This window comes from Erinaceus europaeus, chromosome 7, assembly GCF_950295315.1.
Source record: "Erinaceus europaeus chromosome 7, mEriEur2.1, whole genome shotgun sequence".
Classification (NCBI taxonomy): domain Eukaryota; kingdom Metazoa; phylum Chordata; class Mammalia; order Eulipotyphla; family Erinaceidae; genus Erinaceus; species Erinaceus europaeus.
In genome coordinates, this window is record NC_080168.1 from 98,455,821 (window position 1) to 98,473,071 (window position 17,251).

The 17,251-nt window shown below is 39.2% G+C and overlaps 1 protein-coding gene and 1 pseudogene across 4 annotated transcripts in view; both read right to left on the reverse strand.

The window, feature by feature from the left end:
• IRAK3 (interleukin 1 receptor associated kinase 3) overlaps nucleotides 1-17,251 on the reverse strand; it is a 58,798-nt gene that overhangs the window by 39,277 nt on the left and 2,270 nt on the right. For 2 of the 4 annotated variants that reach the window (XM_060194978.1, XM_016185456.2), the window contains exons 2-4: nucleotides 5,594-5,776; nucleotides 2,718-2,782; nucleotides 1,665-1,719 (exon numbers count right to left, since the gene is read on the reverse strand). In XM_060194978.1, the coding sequence (XP_060050961.1) occupies nucleotides 1,665-1,719; nucleotides 2,718-2,782; nucleotides 5,594-5,776 (303 nt within the window). The remainder of the gene's footprint in view (nucleotides 1-1,664; nucleotides 1,720-2,717; nucleotides 2,783-5,593; nucleotides 5,777-17,251) is intronic. The other 2 variants (XM_060194979.1, XM_016185457.2) reach the window with 1 other exon arrangement.
• On the reverse strand, nucleotides 8,661-11,701 carry LOC107522202 (large ribosomal subunit protein uL6-like; annotated as a pseudogene).

Sequence of the window (17,251 nt, forward strand, 5' to 3'; positions counted from 1 at the left end):
CACCATAAATCAAAGCTAAGCAGTGTTCTGCTAAAATAAATAAATAAAGTTAATCCAGAAAAAAAAATTAACAAGAACAAACTATATGTAGAGCAAAACTGTCCTCTCTGCTAATAAAATAGGAAAGCTGATATGAAAAATAACTTGATTTGGGGAGCCAAGCAGCAAAACTCACCTGAGAGGGTGCCTGCTTTGCCACACACGTGACCCAGTCAAGCCCCCACCACAGTGAAGGAAGTTTTCTCTTTCATTCTGTCTCTGTTTTACTTTTTCTATCTGAAAAAGTTGGCCCAGAGTGATGAATTCCTATAGATGGGCACAAAAACAAACACCCCTAGATTTTCTTTTCTTTCTTTGTAAAAAAAAAAAAAAAGTTGTTTTTTTTTAAATTGCCAGAACAAGAAGTTGAGGGAAGAAGGGGAGATAGGGAGGGAGGGAGGGAAGGAGAGAGAGATTGAGAGAGAGAGAGACCTGAAGTACTACTCCGCCACATTAAGTATGGTAGTGTGTGTATTTAACCAAGTACACCACCACCCAGCACCTAGAACTGGATTTTTTTTTATTGAAAACATTAATCCTTTACAGTGTAGTCATTGACACATGAGTATTGTTTCATTATGCACCAGGAGCCCCCAAGTTCTCTTCTATCTTTTCCTGCTAATCCTTCCCCAGAGTTCCTTGCTCTGATGCAATACACCTTATCCAGTCCATGTTTCACTTTGTGTTTTCTCTCCCTGTCCCTATTTATTAAATTCTGCTTATAAGTGAGATAAATTTTGTATTCACCCTTTTCTTTTTGGCTTATCTCACTTACCATGATGGCCTCAAGTTCTATCCAAGATGACACAAATGATATGACTTAAAGGAGCTGAATTTTTACAGTGACCTCTGACATTGTTCTACCATCATCTTTAAAGACCTCTGTAAGTACTATAAACATTTCTAAAACTATTTAAAATCTAACACATTTTTTTTGTAGTACCAGGGAATGAACTTAGAGCCTTATGCATACAAAGCATACAATATACCACTGAGCTACATCTTCTTTCCCGCAACACAAATTTAGTATTTTCTTATACAAAAAAAAAAAATTAAATTTCACTAACAGAAAATAAGAAATTGGTGTAAATGAACAGACCACAATTATGTTCTTCACTGAGAATGAATTTTTAAAATAACAGTCATATATCATCCATCAGAACAGTGTCCATCAAAATAAAAATATTTTGACATCTATAAATTTTTAATCCAACCTTACAGATTAATGAATAGTTAATCTGATTATTAGATATCAACTTCTCTAAATTCATTTAAAGAAAAACATATATATATGCACACACACATATATGTATACTGCTAAGGCCTTCTGACATGCACAACTCTACTGTAGTCTGGTAGACTTTTTTCATTCTTTTTACTTCAGACACAGAGAATGAGGGAGAAAGAGAGAGGAAGGATACCACAGCACCACTTCATTATCTGTGGGGTTCCTCCCTCCCATGCTCCCATGCAGTTCATATTGCTCTCATGTGGTGCCAGGGTTTGAAACAAGGTCCTAACACATGGTCCAGGGTATGCCAAGAGACATCTTCTGATCCTAAGAAAAGTGTGGTTAAAGGAAAGGGGTTTATTTTGCTGGGGTTTTTTATTTTGAATGTTTTTACCTTTCTCATTATGTTCAGGCATTATAACCTCATCCACTGTAGCATTGGCTGTTTCCTAAAAGAAGAAATATGCACTAAAATAATTCCATTCCATAATTCTGGAAAGAATAGAATCTCAACAGAAATTCAAATCTTCTCCTGGGACTATTCAGTGCAATAGGGTGGAATCTAATTAAGTAGAAAGCAAAGTGATTTTATTCATGATAGTATTCATTGCCATATACATTTAAGGCTGTCATACCAATAGTAAATTCTCAACTTTCAATGTCACAGCTAGTTACAGTCTATTTTAAATGACTTCTAGCATGATAACAAGGCACCTACTGATGTGCTCTAATAAAAGCTATATATATATATATATATATATATATATATATATATATATATATATATATATATATATGTTACAATTAGTAAAAGAAAACTAATGACTGAGTGAAGAGACAAATGCATAACTCACAGAACTCATCATCTTGGACAGATTATTGAAGAGAAAGCTTGTAATTCTTCAGGTGTTTGCAGATCTCTAATTATCTAAGTCCCCAATTAAACAAAGAATAATGAGAGCATTAAGTTTTTTCCAGTTTTTAAAAAATTACCCATAAATTCAGCCATCACTACCTGCTAATGTCATTCTTTATGCTCAATTATATGCTTAACAGAGTTCAAGAGTCTTTATCTATAAACACACACACTCTGGGGGTCGGGCGTCGGCCCAGTGGGTTAAGGGCATGTGGCGCAAAGCACAAGGACCAGCGGAAGGATCCCGGTTCGAGACCCCGGCTCCCCACCTGCAGGGGAATTGCTTCACAGGTGGTAAAGCAGGTCTGCAGCTGTGTATCTTTCTCTCTCCATTTCTTCCCCTCCTCTCTCCATTTCTCTCTGTCCTATCCAACAACGAACAACATCGACAATGGCAATAATGGTAACCACAACGAGGCTACAACAAGGGCAACAAAAAGGGGGAAAAATGGCCTCCAGGAGTGGTGGATTCATGGTGCAGGCACTGAGCCCAGCAATAACCCTGGAGGAAGAAAAAAAAAAACACTCTACCTTTGCTGGCCTGTTTGGAAATCTATCTTCCTGAAGAATCTGGTCTGAAAGATTCAACATTGCTCCTGAAAGAGAAATAATGGGAGCTAGATTGAAAAAAATAGTTATTTCACCAATAGGCATGTATATTTCTTCTTAGATTGTTAAAGAAATAATAATGTTAATTTCTAAAACTCAGTTTTATTACCAGCGAGTGATTACAAATACGAAATAGCTTTCTAATGACTGATAATGTAGAAACACATTTATCCACTTAAAACATGAGTATCTGCTACAGGGATGCAGAGGTCACATAGGCTCCTAAGATAAATATGGGCCCCAGACCAAATCAAATCGATGGGGTTTACAGTCAACGATATTTATACCCCTTCCCCATATTAAGGGTGTTGATTCTTCTCTCCCCTTTTCTATCTTCCCCTCCTCCTCTCTCAATTTCTCTCTCTCCTATCCTATTAAAAAATGGTCACCAGGAGCAGTGGATTTGTAGTGCTGCACCCAGCCCCAGCGATAACCCTAGAGGCAGAGAGAGAAAGAGAGAGAGAGGTTGATAGAGAGAGAGAGAGAGTTGTAGGGTTTGTGTCAGTGGTTGGGAAAAGGTTTAAATTATGAAAGACATCACTTCATTTTTCTTGGCCAGCTTCATGGTGAAGCATTCTGTTGCACTAAACTAAGAAATATAATAATGTGCAAAAGACAAAAACAATTAGCAAAGGTAGAGAGACAATGTCATGACAGAAGTCTGTTGGAAACTGCTTAATACCCCCACTAACATGAAAAACTTACCAAAAAAGTTAATTTGACATTTCAAATTCCAGCAATCTTTGCAGTACAAAATTTTCAGGATTTTTTTGTTTAGGTATTTATTGTGCATGTGGCCTTTCTGGGTGATAAGGAAGAGACCCAAGTACACTAAATATCTTAATAAAGAATATGTGTGCTGGGGCTAGGTGTGCCACACCTGGTTAAGCACACATAGTAAGTACTAAGTGCAAGCCCCCGGCTCCCCACCTGCAGTGAAATAAGTCTGCAGGTGTCTTTCTCTTTATCTCTGTCTCCCTCTCTCCTCTCAATTTTTCTCTGCCCTATCCAATAAAATGGAAAAAAAATGGCTACAGGAGTAGTGGATTCATAGTGCCAGCACTGAGCTCCATCAATAACCCCGGAGGCAGGAAAAAAAAAAGAATATGTGAGTTTATGCATAGAATTAAACATGCACCTGAATGAAAAGAGCCACAGAATAAGGGTGTTGATTCTAGAATCTTCCACCTAAGAACCCTGAGTCTAAAACATAAGACCCAGGATTACTCAAAATGATTCTTGAGTAATGTCGATCTGACTATATCTACAGTGCGATAAACAAAACAAGTTAACATCTGAAAATTGTTTTGCTGACAAAAAAAAAAAAAAGAGTGGAGAACATTTCACAGGCTTTACTCATAATGCAAATGCAAAGCATGACACAGCGTCAGAAGCAGACAAGACAGAGGGAAGGATTAGGTCACTGAGAATGGGTAGCACACATGTCAGTTCGGTTAGAGGCCTTGGCATTAAAACAGAAGAGGAACTCCAGTATTGTTCTAGAGGCATCATTTGCACTAGAATACAGAGGGAAGGAATGCAATTATAGGGTCTGGGAAGTGGCTCACTGGGTTAAGCACACATAATATGAAGCACAAGGACCTGCACAAGGATCCTGGTTCAAGTCCCCTGTTCTCCCCCTGCCGGGGAGTTGCTTGATAGGTGAAGTAGGACTGCAGGTGTCTATCTTTCTCTCCCCTTCTCTGTCTTTCCCTCTTCTCTCAATTTCTCTCTGTCCTATCCAATAAAATGAAAAAAAAATGGCTACCAGCAGTAGTGGATTTATAGTGCAGTCACTGAGCCCCAGTGATAACCCTGGAGGCAAAAATTTAAATAAATAAATAAGAATGCAAGTATATACTTTTAACTTCTAATTATATGCAAAACAAATTACACTATTATTTAGATTTCACTCGTAGAGGTGGGAGAAAGAAGCATGAATGTCTGTCCTATCTAGTTCAATGTTGTTGGAGGTACTAAACTTAAAATGTTTGGAGTTTGCGCGATTGCCGACTCAAAAAAAAAGTGATAAAAAATGACTTTTAGGAGCTGGGTGGTGGCTCACTTGGTTATGTGCACATGCTACAATGCATAAGGACTTGGGTTCAAGATGCTGGTCCCCAACCACAGGGGGAAAGCTTTGCAAATGGTAAAGCAGTGCTGCAGGTGTCTCTGTCTCTCTTCCTCTCTGTCTATCCCTTCCCTCTCGACTTCCAACTGTCTCTACCCAATAAATAAATAAAGATAATATTTTAAAAAATGACTTTTATAAGTTAAGCAATAAGTTTTAAAAATGAAATTACCGGGAGTCGGGCTGTAGCGCAGCGGGTTAAGCGCAAGTGGCGCAAAGCACAAAGACCGGCATAAGGATCCCGGTTCGAACCCGGGCTCCCCACCTGCAGGGGAGTCGTTTCACAAGCGGTGAAGCAGGTTTGCAGGTGTCTATCTTTCTCTCCTCCTCTCTGTCTTCCCCTCCTCTCTCCATTTCTCTCTGTCCTATCCAACAACGACAACAACAATAATAACTACAACAATAAAACAACAAGGGCAACAAAAGGGAATAAATAAATAAAATAAATATTTAAAAAAAAAAGAAAGTACCACCAAAGATGTGAACCTGCAGGGGTCCCCTTCAGATAAAAGGTATAGCTAAGGGTTATGTAATTAAAAACTACAAGCAAGGGATCACTGAAATGCAGTATGACCAGTCAATGTCTAGGATAAAAGGCAAATGTTTTCATTTACAAATTACAAGTCCTACAATGTAGACTGAGAGTCACCTCATAGTAAGTGTTTACCATGGTTTATGATTAAATGGATAGCTCGATGGTGTCCCATCTCCTGGAGAATCTGTAAAAGGTCACCGATGGTCTTATTTTTCTGTGCCCAGGACCAAAGCAGTTCTCTTGTTCCACTTTTACCTTGGTCTACATATTTTTCAATATGACGAACATCCAGCCAACTGCTTAGTAGTCTCTCTGCTGTGGAAGTTGCAAGTGGGGAGAAAAAAAAAGTTTACTTTCATTGAAATTGTTGCTTTTGTGTGCCTCATGATTTCATTTCACTTATAATTTTGACTTAATTTTTGCATCTACTTTTCATCTGACTCTCCTTAATATTAATACCTTACATAGAAAGAAAGCCACAGTGGAATTATCAGGACCAGTGAAAACTGAACGACAGACCATAATCTAATTCCGACAGTTTGTTTGTTTGCCTCCAGGGTTATGGATGGGGCTCAGTGTCAGCTATAAAATTCACAGCTCGTGGTGGCCATTTTTTTTTAATAGAACAGAGAAAAACTGAGAGGAGGAAGAGAGAGAGATATAGATACCAGCAGGCATGCTTCACTACTTATGAGGTATCCTCCCCTACAGGTGAGGAGCCAAGGGCTCGAACCCCCATCCTTGCGCTGGTCCTTGTGCTTCATACTATGTGTGCTTAACCAGGTATGCCACTGCCCAGATCCCCTGCAGTTTTCTCACTTGCCTCCTTTTCCTATTCTAAGATCTTTCCTATTTTCTCATCTAGTTGTCATTTCTTAATCTCCTCGAATCTTTGATGTTCTTGGTCTTCCCTAAATTTTGAGGATGGTAAAAGCTAGTGTTTCCTTCTCATTGCAATAGTTTCATATTGTGGCCTCTCCCCCCACCTTTTATTTTTACTTTGAAGATTTACTAAGAGTATAAGTGACCCCTCAGAAGGCAGGGAAATGTAGCAGTAGTAGTAGCATTCCCTGAGTACTTGAGATGGCTCATGTGATTTCTGGCGACACATAAAATGTTTGTGCCCTAACCCAGGTAATTATACTTTTCTGCATGTCTGTACACATGTTAAAACTATGATCTCATACAGATATCTCTGATTCCAAGTCAACAACATATAGCAATTTTGGTCTTCCCATTTGTAATTCTATTCTCTAAACTAAACTCTCATTATCTACAATCTATCTATCTCTTTTTCCTCCATGGCTGTTGCATTTAAGCGCATTTAAAATTAATTAAGAATAATATGATGTAAGGGGATGGGCAGTAGTAGCACAGTAGATTAAGCACACATAGTACAAAGCTCAAGGACTGGTGTCAAGGGTCCCGGTTTGAGTCCCCAAGGCACCTGCAGGAGGATTGCTTCAGAAGCGGTGAAGCAGGTCTGCAGGTGTCTTTCTCTCCCCCTTTGTCTTCCCCTCTTCTCTCTATTTCTCTATGTCCTATCCAACAACAACAACAATAACAACTAGGGCAACAAAATGGAAAAAATGGCTTCCAGAAGCAGTGAATTCCTAATGCAGGCAACAAGCCCCGGTGATAACCCTGGAGGCAAAAAAAGAAAAGAAAAAATTTAAAATTTAAAAAAGAATAATATGATATAGTTAAACATTATTTAAGTCTATTTTTAGAGTATATGAAGATATTGATTGCTTAGTCAGTGCTCTGTGCCAACATACAAATTAACACTGCATTCTTGCAAAGTTTGTTTTTAGATAACATCATGGAAAAAGGAAAAGGTGCCTATTTTCTTTCTTCCTGCAAAGAACACAATGAAATCAGGAAATTGTTTCCAAAGGGACATTTAAGATTTAAAAAAAAAAAAAGGAAAAAATATTTATATACATATATTGTTAATTCTAAACAAGCAAAATTCAAAATTTTGAATTAGTTCAACTCCTCTTGTCAGACTACAGAATCAACACCAACTAGCTAGTAAAGTTTACAAGAAATAGTATGTATCCATATTTAGATGTATATATTTTTTATCTGTTCCTGAATGACACGTCATAAGTGGGAAGGACTGTGCATCATGATATTTCAGATATCCCTCCACCTTCTCTGTTCTCTTAATCCCAGATCTAGGTAAGGCTCTGAAATTAACAGCCTCTGGGACAAAATTTAAGAATGGTTCACCCACAATACCAATGTTGTGGTCTAGAATTCAGAACTGTACAATTCCATATTCAGATATCATATAATCAGCATCATGTCATATTTTCACATGTTCTTACCTTGTTAAACTTTTTTACAGCATCTGAAATACATCTGAATGTTGTCTACATTAAATTAGAAAGTGCTTACAAGTAGGAAATTTGCCATTGTATTTAGTACAAGACTTTTTCTTTCTTTAATGTTTATTATTATTTGTTTATTTTTTAAATTTTTTAAATATATTTCATTTTTATTGATGCTGTCATTGTTTGATAGAACAGAGAAATGGAGAAAGGAGGGGAAGACAGAGAGGGGAAGAGAAAGACAGACACCTGCAGACCTGCTTCACCGCCTGTGAAGCGACTCCCCTGCAGGTGGAGAGCCGGGGTCTCGAACCGGGATCCTTAACGTCGGTCCTTGTGCTTCGCGCCACATGTGCTTAATCCACTGCGCTACCGCCCAACTCCCTATTTGTTTATTTTTAATGACAGAGTGAGATACAGAAAGATGCAGAGAGAAAGATCCAAACTCAACTCTGGCTTAGGTATTGAACCTGGAACCTCAGAACTGCAGGCATGACAGTTTTGTATAACCATTATGCTGTCTCCTCAGCCCCCACAAGACTTTTTTCTAATACTCTCTCCAATAAAGTTTTGGATGTTTACTAGTTATCTGACTATTGATTCAACCAACAGACATTTCTGATTGCCTACTCTGCACCAGGTACACTTTTGGAGTCTAAAGGTCTAAGAAGGAAGAAAGGCAAGCAAAAGCCACTATAGTTTCAAGTTTATTCCTAAGGGAACAAGGAACAAAGAAAAGCAAATACAAATATTTATGCATATAAATTGTGTATGAATGATGATAAGCAAGGGCCCGTGTGTGTGTGTGTGTGAATTTTTTTTTTCAAAACCAGTAATGGCTTTTATTGCATCTTTTAAGAGATCACAAGTAGGTCTGATAAGTCATCCCATTATTTGCCATAGTTAGGACCTTGTGTGGCTGGACAATTTAGAGATTATTCATCAGCCTGCTGAACTGTTCCTTTTTCAGAAACATACATACCATCCAAATAGTTCCAGAGATCTTTGTTTTTAACAGTTGTAGCTTGCTGAATCAATGCAGATGAATTTGATACAAGTTCAGTGTCATTTCCTTCAAGAATTAACTCATCTTTCTGGGCTTGAGATACTAAGCAAGCAACACCTGATCTCATTCAAACCCTGCATATGTATTTTTCGCCCAAGAAATTTCTGATTTCAACAAGAGACCCATTCTCCTGAATCACAATGTTGATAGGGAGGTGAGCATACACAGACCTCATTTTGTATCAGGAACCCAGTATAACACCCTTGATCATGTTCTGTATATGGCTGCAGATAGTGCGAACAATAGCCAGTTCCTATTTCCCGGCTATTTGTCAACTCAGATCTGCTTCTTTTTCTTTCCAAGGAGACTGAGTTCTATGCTGATGTGGTTGAAGTCCCTCCACAGGGTGCCTCTGGGGCCCTTAGTGATGACCATGCAGCCCTTCAGAGACAGAGATGTCGACATTCTCCCGGAATGTCGATGGTCTGGTTGCTGAGTATGGTGTTCACATTCTCACAGTAGATGCGGCAATGAAGGAACGCCTGTGTGTGTCAGTTTTAAGAGTAGGCAGAGTAGGTAATAGAACTGAGGAAGTAAGTCTCAAGGTTACCTGCATAAAAAATGCTTCCTGCAAGTCCCAGGAGGCCTGTGTAGTTAGAACCAAGCAAAAAAGAAGGAAGTGAGAAAAGTGATGGAGGACTTTGATGTTTTCTGTAAGATGGAATGCTTCTGGAGTATTCAGAATAGGACAATGATATGCTGCACTTACGTTTGACAAACTCACTGATTGGTGTGTTGAAAAGAGACTGAAGGATGGCAAGGACAGGATCAAACATCCCAGATAAGAGAGTGCTAGAATTATCCAGGTGGGATCTGATAGTGGTTTGGGCCGTGGTAGCTGTGGTGAAGTGGTTAGATATAGTAGATAAATTCCAGAGGCAGATTTAATAACATTAGTTGAAGGAGCAGGATGTGGCTTGTGAGAAAAAGCAAGAAGTCAAAGAAACAAGTATCTTCAGCCTGAACAAATGACGTATAGAGTTGCCACCAGTAGAGGTGGGAAACACACTTTTTGGGGAAAGGGAGCATTTCCAAACGATTGAGTTAGAGATGCTACTCAAACAGATAAGTATACAGATGGTGCTGTTCAGGAGACAGACTTGGGCTGGAAATTTAGGAGTTAAAAGAAGCGCTAGGACCGGTGTAAGGATCCTAGTTCGAGTCCCTGGCTCCCCACCTGCAAGGGAGTCCCTTTACAGGTGGTGAAGCAGGTCTGCAGGTGTCTATCTTTCTCTCCCCCTCTGTCTTCCCCTCCTCTCTCCATTTCCCTCTGTCCTATCTAACAATGACGACATTGATTACAACAACAATAATAAAAAAAAAACAATAAGGGCAACAAAAGAGAAAATAAAATATTAAAAAAAGACACTGTGCTGGGAACATGAACTACATTGTTTAAAAAAAAAGTATAGGGAAGAGTTTATAAGATCATGGACCTTGTAGGTACCCACAAGCAAAGGGGCTCATGAACTTACCTCAAGGGAACTCTTAAAAAGATAAAGAGGAAATGTTTAGAAAAGAAGGAAATAAGAGTATAATGCTTGAGATATAAGGGAGGTGTTTCAAAGAGGAGAAGGTAACCAACTGTGTCAAATAAAATGTAAACTGAGAACTGACTGCTGTACCTAGTCAGTTAGGACCTTAAATAAGAGGGATTTCAATGCAGCAGTGTGTGTGTGTGTGTGTGTGTGTGTGTGTGTGTGTGTGTGAAGTTCTCTGATCCCAGACTTCCTGATACTTGTTATTAGAAATCCTGACGGTTCCCTTTGCAATGTTTGCAAAATATATGTCTTGTTTGTTATTTGTCTACAAGGTACTTTCCTTTGACTAATAAGTCATTCGGGCCTGTATTTCAGGCTCTGTCCTGTTATTACAAAAACCTGCTCTATAGAAGGCGAAGTCTAGATGTTTTGGAGACTACTGCCCACAGGCAGTAGAGGGGCTGGATTGCCACAGGGATCAACCATAAATCTGAATGTCTGGCAATGGCCCTAAGAGTCTGAAGATTGTACACAGGATAACTGGAACAAATTCATTATCCTATGGCATCAAAATAATGTTCCTGACATTATAACATTCGGATAATGACAGTTTCAAGCACCCATTAATTACCTTGATGTTTTCTCCCTAAAAAGTGTATTCTGATTTTCGTCCTGTGTAATGTACAACCACCTGTTGTTTTGTCTGAACAATGTCATGTAGTGCATAAATTTTACATATAAATACTCCCTGAAGCTTGTGATGAGGGGGCATACAGTACCTGGCACAATTCTAGTTAGGAACGTCATATGTGTGTGTTCCCACCTGACCTCTTCTGATCAACTGTGTGGTGACTGGCTGTGGTTACTCTCTCTCCACCCTGGGACACGTCTAATCTCAGGGCCCTGGCAACTGGCTAGGGTTCTCCACCTGCGTATTCTCTATATATATGGGTGGGAGTGACAGCCTGATAGGACCAAGTTCAAAGGAGGTCTCAAAACTTTACAACAGGCTCAACCTAACGCTGTTGACTGGCTACAGAAGAAGGGCAAACGCTAGAAGAAGAAGGGAATAATAGAAGAAGTGGAGCGTAAATAACATTTTTGAGGAATTTTACCACAAATGGGAACAGAGAAATGGGGTGGCAGCAGAGTAGAAGTGAGAGCTCTAGACAGAGTACAATGTTCTAGAGTGTTGTAAGATGGGGAAATAATATGGTAGCCATAAGACCATAGGCTGTACTCCACTTTTACAGAGAAGCAGAACTCTAAGTGATAGCTGCAAATAATGACTTACTTCCAAAGAAAGAGGAAGGGCAAGTTCACAATACAGAAACCTGACAGATACTACCTCAGTCATGGTTAACCTCAGCAATGGTAAGTCAGAGAAACAGCATGTATCCTGGAGATGATGTAATTTATGTCTGGTCTAGCCCTGAAAATCTTTAACCTGAGTCTAGTCAAAAGAAAATAGCAGACAAGTTCCAGTTGAAGGATATTTTGCAAAAATGGCACTAGTACCAGCCAGTAGTGACCAGTTCTAACTAGTACACCTTAAAACTTAAAAAAGATCACCAAAAACAAAAGTCTGAGAAATATCAGACCTAAGAAGACTGAAAGGTATAGGGTAACTCAAAGTAATGTGGGTTGGGGTAGATAGCATAACGGTTATGTAAAGAGACTCTCCGTCGGAGGCTCTAAAGCACAGGTTCAATTCCACACACCACCATAAGCCAGTGCTGAACAGTGCTCTGGTAAAATAAAATAAAATATCCACATAAATGAATAAATAAATAAAAACTTAAAAAGCAATATGGTGACCTGGATGGAGTCCGAGGAGAGATAAGGGTCATCTGGTAGAAAGGAGGGAAAAGTGAATAGTAGTAATCTATCTATATAGTATCTTAACAAATGTTCCAGATGATTGTGAGATAGTAATAAGGAAAACTCCTGTGAGAATGTCATACACCAGAAAAGTTAGCAGCAGTAAATGCTAGAGAGGTTGTGGGGACAAAGGAACCCTCCTGCACTATTAGTAGGAATGTAAATTGGTCCAACCCCTGTGGAGAGCAGTCTGGAGAACTCTCAGAAGGCTAGAAATGGACCTACCCTATGTCCTTCCCTGCAATTCCTCTCCTGGGGTTATATCCTTTTTATATATATATATATTTACTTATTTTCCCTTTTGTTGCCCTTGTTTTTTTTATTGTTGTAGTTATTATAGTTATTATAACTGATATTGTCATTGTTAGATAGGACAGAGAGAAATGGAGAGAGGAGGGGAAGACAGAAAGGGGGAGAGAAAGATAGACACCTGCAGACCTGCTTCACCACCTGTGAAGCAATTCCTCTGCAGGTGGGGAGCCAGAGGCTCAAAATGGGATCTTTACACCAGTCCTTGTGCTTCACGCCACTTGCGCTTAACCCGCTGCACTACCGTCCAACTCCCTTGGTGTTATATCCTAAGGAACCAAACACATTCATCCAAAAAGATTTGTGCATACCTATGTTCATAGCAGCACAATTTGTAATAGCCAAAACCTGGAAGCAACCCAGGTGTTCAACAACAGATGAGTGGCTGAGCAAATTGTGGTATCTGTGTGTGTGTGTGTATATATATATATATATATATATGTGTGTGTGTGTGTGTGTGTGTGTGTGTGTGTGTGTGTGTGTGTGTATATATGGATATATATATACATATATATATCACATTGTGTGTATATATATACAATGGAATACTTCTCAGCTATTAAAAAATGGTGAATTCACCATTTTCAGCCCATCTTGGATGGAGTTTGAAGGAATCATGTTAAGTGAGATAAGTCAGAAACAGAAGGATGAATATGGGATGATCTCACTCACAGGCAGAAGTTGAAAAACAAGATGAGAAAATACTAAGCAGAACTTGGACTGGAGTTTGTGTATTGCACCAAAGTAAAAGACTCTGGGGTTGGGGGGGAGATTTCATGTCTTGGAACAGGATGGCAGAGGAGCTAGTGGGGGTTGTATTGTTGTGTGGAAAACTGAGAAATGTTATGCATATACAAACTATTGTATTTACTGTTGACTGTAAAACATTAATCCCCCAATAAAGAAATAAAAAATAGTAATAGGGGAAACTGGGTGAAGTGTCTGGGAGGGATGTGGAATATAATGAAACCTCTGTGCATTATTTTCTAAGAGTTTTCAGTAAATTTAAAACTGTTCTAAAACTGAAGTCTATTTACAATTTATGGAAGGGGGGACGAAGCTGATCATCTGGTTAGATTCTTAGTCTGGAATTAAATATAATGTGACATAAGACAAGTTAGATACATTCTCTGAGAGTCAGTTTCTTTAGCTATAGAGAACTATTCAGATAAGTAAATACGATGATCCGCGTAAAGTGCTTAAAACAGTGCTCGGTAAATAGAAGGCAGTTAGCATCATCACCATCATTGCTACAGTTCTTCCAAATCTCTACTAAATTGACATACTTGTACATTCATTTTAAAGTAATTAATAAGAATTTATATGATAATATCCTTTCCTTTTTTGAAAGACCACTCAATACAATCCATTATATAATACATGAAAAAAGAAAAAAAGTTTCTTTCTCAGTGTATCCTAAATGTTGAGAGATCTACAAAGTGAGTTGTTCCAAAGAATTTAATCTAACCTGGTAATGTAATAAAATGAGTTGACACTGGAGGCTCTGTATGTGTGTTACCATGTCCAAAAGACAATCCAAAAGATAGAAAAACAACATTTTCCAGTTGGGGCTTCTACTTTCATTATAAAGCCATACAACCATCAACATCAACCACAGGACAACTATGATTACACTTTTTTTTTTCCTTCAGCATCAGGACTCCACTGCTCCACACTGACTTTTACAGAAAGAGAGACAGAGGGAAGATACCACAGCACTGAAGCTCCCCCCACCACGTGTAGTGGGGGCAGAACTCGAACCCAAGTCACATGTATGACAAAAAAGGCACTCTCTCTGGTGAACTGTCTTATTAGCTCTCAAATGTTTTTTGCTTGTTTGTTTGTTTGTTTGTTTTGTCTTCACTGGGGCTTCACAGCTTTGGGTTGACTTTTTCAGGTGGAAAAAGAGGAAAACAGACAGAGATACCAAAGCTCCAAAGCTTCCCCAGTGCAGCAGTACTCCCATGTGGTGGACTAGCAATACAAACTTTCTTTTTCTTTTTCTTTCTTTCTTCTTCTTCTTCTCCTTCTTTTTTACTAGATCATTGCTCAGCTCTGGTTTATGGTGGTATGGGGGACTCAACTTTGGAGCCTCAGGCATGAGAGTCTTTTTGCATAACCATTATGCTATCTACCCCTGCCCAGGAGCTCAAACCTGGATTACACATATGACAAAGTAGGTGCCCTCCCAGAGAAGCTACCTCAACTGCCCCAAATACACTGTTTTTCATAATAACACTTGATAAAAATGATTTAAAGGTTAATATGTAGAATGTGTTTAAAGATAAAATGTAGTAAAAAAAAAAAAAGTACAAAAAATAATTATATTAAGATGCTATTAAAGAAGAGAATCTGGCCTCAGAAATGGTTCCCAAGCCAGGTGGTGATTTAGACTCATGAGTGAGACTTGGCAAAAGCAAGGATGCTGGATGGATCCTCCCTGACTCAGCCTTTCTATGTTTTTTTTTTTTTTAATAGAGATAGCAAGAAATTGAAAGGAAAGGAAAAGAGAGACATGAAGTATAGTTTGTGAAGCTTCCTTCCTGCAGGTAGGGACTGGGGACTTGAACCAGGGTCCTTGTGCATAGTAATGTGTGTGCTCTACAAGATGCACCACAACCTTTCCTTAGTGTTTTTTTTTTTTTTTTTTTAGAATTTATTTATTCATGAGAAAAATAGGAGGACAGAAAGAACCAGCCATCACTCTGGTACATGTGCTGCCAGAAATCAAACTTGGGACCTCATGGTTGAGAATCTAATGCTTCTTTGCCACCTCCTGGACCACTCCTTGGCCTTTTTAAATCAGCAGTTCTAAGTCTGGGATATATAAGGATCTGTATCTTTACAAGATTATGCAGGTGATTCTTGTTTATAAATAATTGGTCCACTTTATCATCTACACACTGATCCTATCATATGTTCTGTCTTTGTCAGAGCTGTCATCTTCAACATTACTAGAAATTCATCATCATCAAAGAATCATGATTTGTCTGAGACAGTGTTATACTAACCCTATTCCAATATCCCTACAGTTGTTTTTTTATATAGAATTTCTCCTAAGCTGAATATGGGCTCCAGATCAGATCAAATTGATGGGGTTTACAGTCAATAATATTTATACACCTTTCCTATATTTGGGAGCTATTCTCTTCTCTGATCCAGCTTTCTGGCCCTTTTCCAGCCATGACATCATCTTCCCAGACAATAACTTGGATCCACCTGCATATCAGATTTCAGGCTCAAGGGGAAGAAAAAAAAAACTAGTATAGTCACAGGCCCTTTGGAATAGAACTAAAATAGGCCTACTAGCTATCTACAAAACGGAGACCCCCCTCCCAACTCTTTATCTATACTATTCCAGCCTTTAGGTTCATGAGTAGTCAACATTTTGTTTGGCTTTATATGTTAACTCTCTTTTCAGCCACCAGGTTCCAGATGCTAGCAGGATGCCAGCCAGACTTCCCTGGACAGACAACCCCACCAATGTGTCCTGGAGCTCCGATTCCCCAGAACCCCGCCCTATTAGGGAAAGAGAGAGACAGGCTGGGAGTATGGATCGACCTGTCAACACCCATGTTCAGAGGAGAAGCAATTACAGAAGCCAGACCTTCCACCCTCTGCATCCCACAATGACCTTGGGTCCATACTACCAGAAGGTTAAAGAATAGGAAAGCTATCAAGGGAGGGGATGGGATATGGAGTTCTGGTGGTGGGAATTGTGTCGAGTTGTACCTCTCTTATCCTATGGTTTTGTCAGTGTTTCCTTTTCATCAATACAAAATAGAAAAGAAAAAGAAAAATAAATATGGGAGGAGCTCTCTCATAGGCAGAAACAGAAGAACAAGATCAGAAGAGAAAACACGAAGCAGGACCTGGACTAGAGTTTGTGTATTGCGCCAAAGTAAAAGACTCTGGGGTGGCTGTGGGGGTTCAGGTCCTAGAACATGATGGCAGAGGAGGGCCTAGTGGGGGTTGTATTGTTATGTGAAAAACGAGGAAATGTTATGCATGTACAAACTACAGTACTTTACTGTTGACTGTAAACCATTAATCCCACAATAAAGAAAAAAAAGCCAAATCTGCACCTCTAAACAATCAAATAAGGGGCCAGGTGGTGGCACACATAGTTGAGTGCACATGTTGCCATGTGCATGGACCCAGGTTCAAGCCCCCAGTCCCCACCTGCAGGGGGAAGCTTCATGAGTGGTGAAGCAGGGCTGCAGGTGTCAATCTGTCTCTCTCCCTCTCTATCTCCCCCTTCCCTCTTGATTTCTCTCTGTATCTATCCAATAATAAATAAGGATAATTAAAAAAAAATCAAGTAAGATGTCCCACTGATAGTTAATTGGTTTACAGACTCCCATTCCAACAGCCTCTGATCAGGGCCTTCTCTTTTTTCTACTGTAAAGTTCCCCTACTTCTCTGCTTGCCTGTGAGACTCTTGTCACATGCAAATGATGACCACTGACTCCCTTGCTTTGAATAAATAGTCTGGTGTTTACATTTAGGTAATCTTTGTTTATTTCCACATCTAGGGAAATGGGGCTGCATGTTTGAAATGGCTCACTGAACTGTTTTTTTTTTTTTTCAATGACTTTCAAATGACTGTAATTTAGGGAGGTCATGAAAAATAGCAGAAAAAGCAGAGTAGTATTTGTGACTTGGAGGAAGTGATTGTGTGTGTGTGGGGGGGGGCATGGGAGTATTAAGGTCTTGG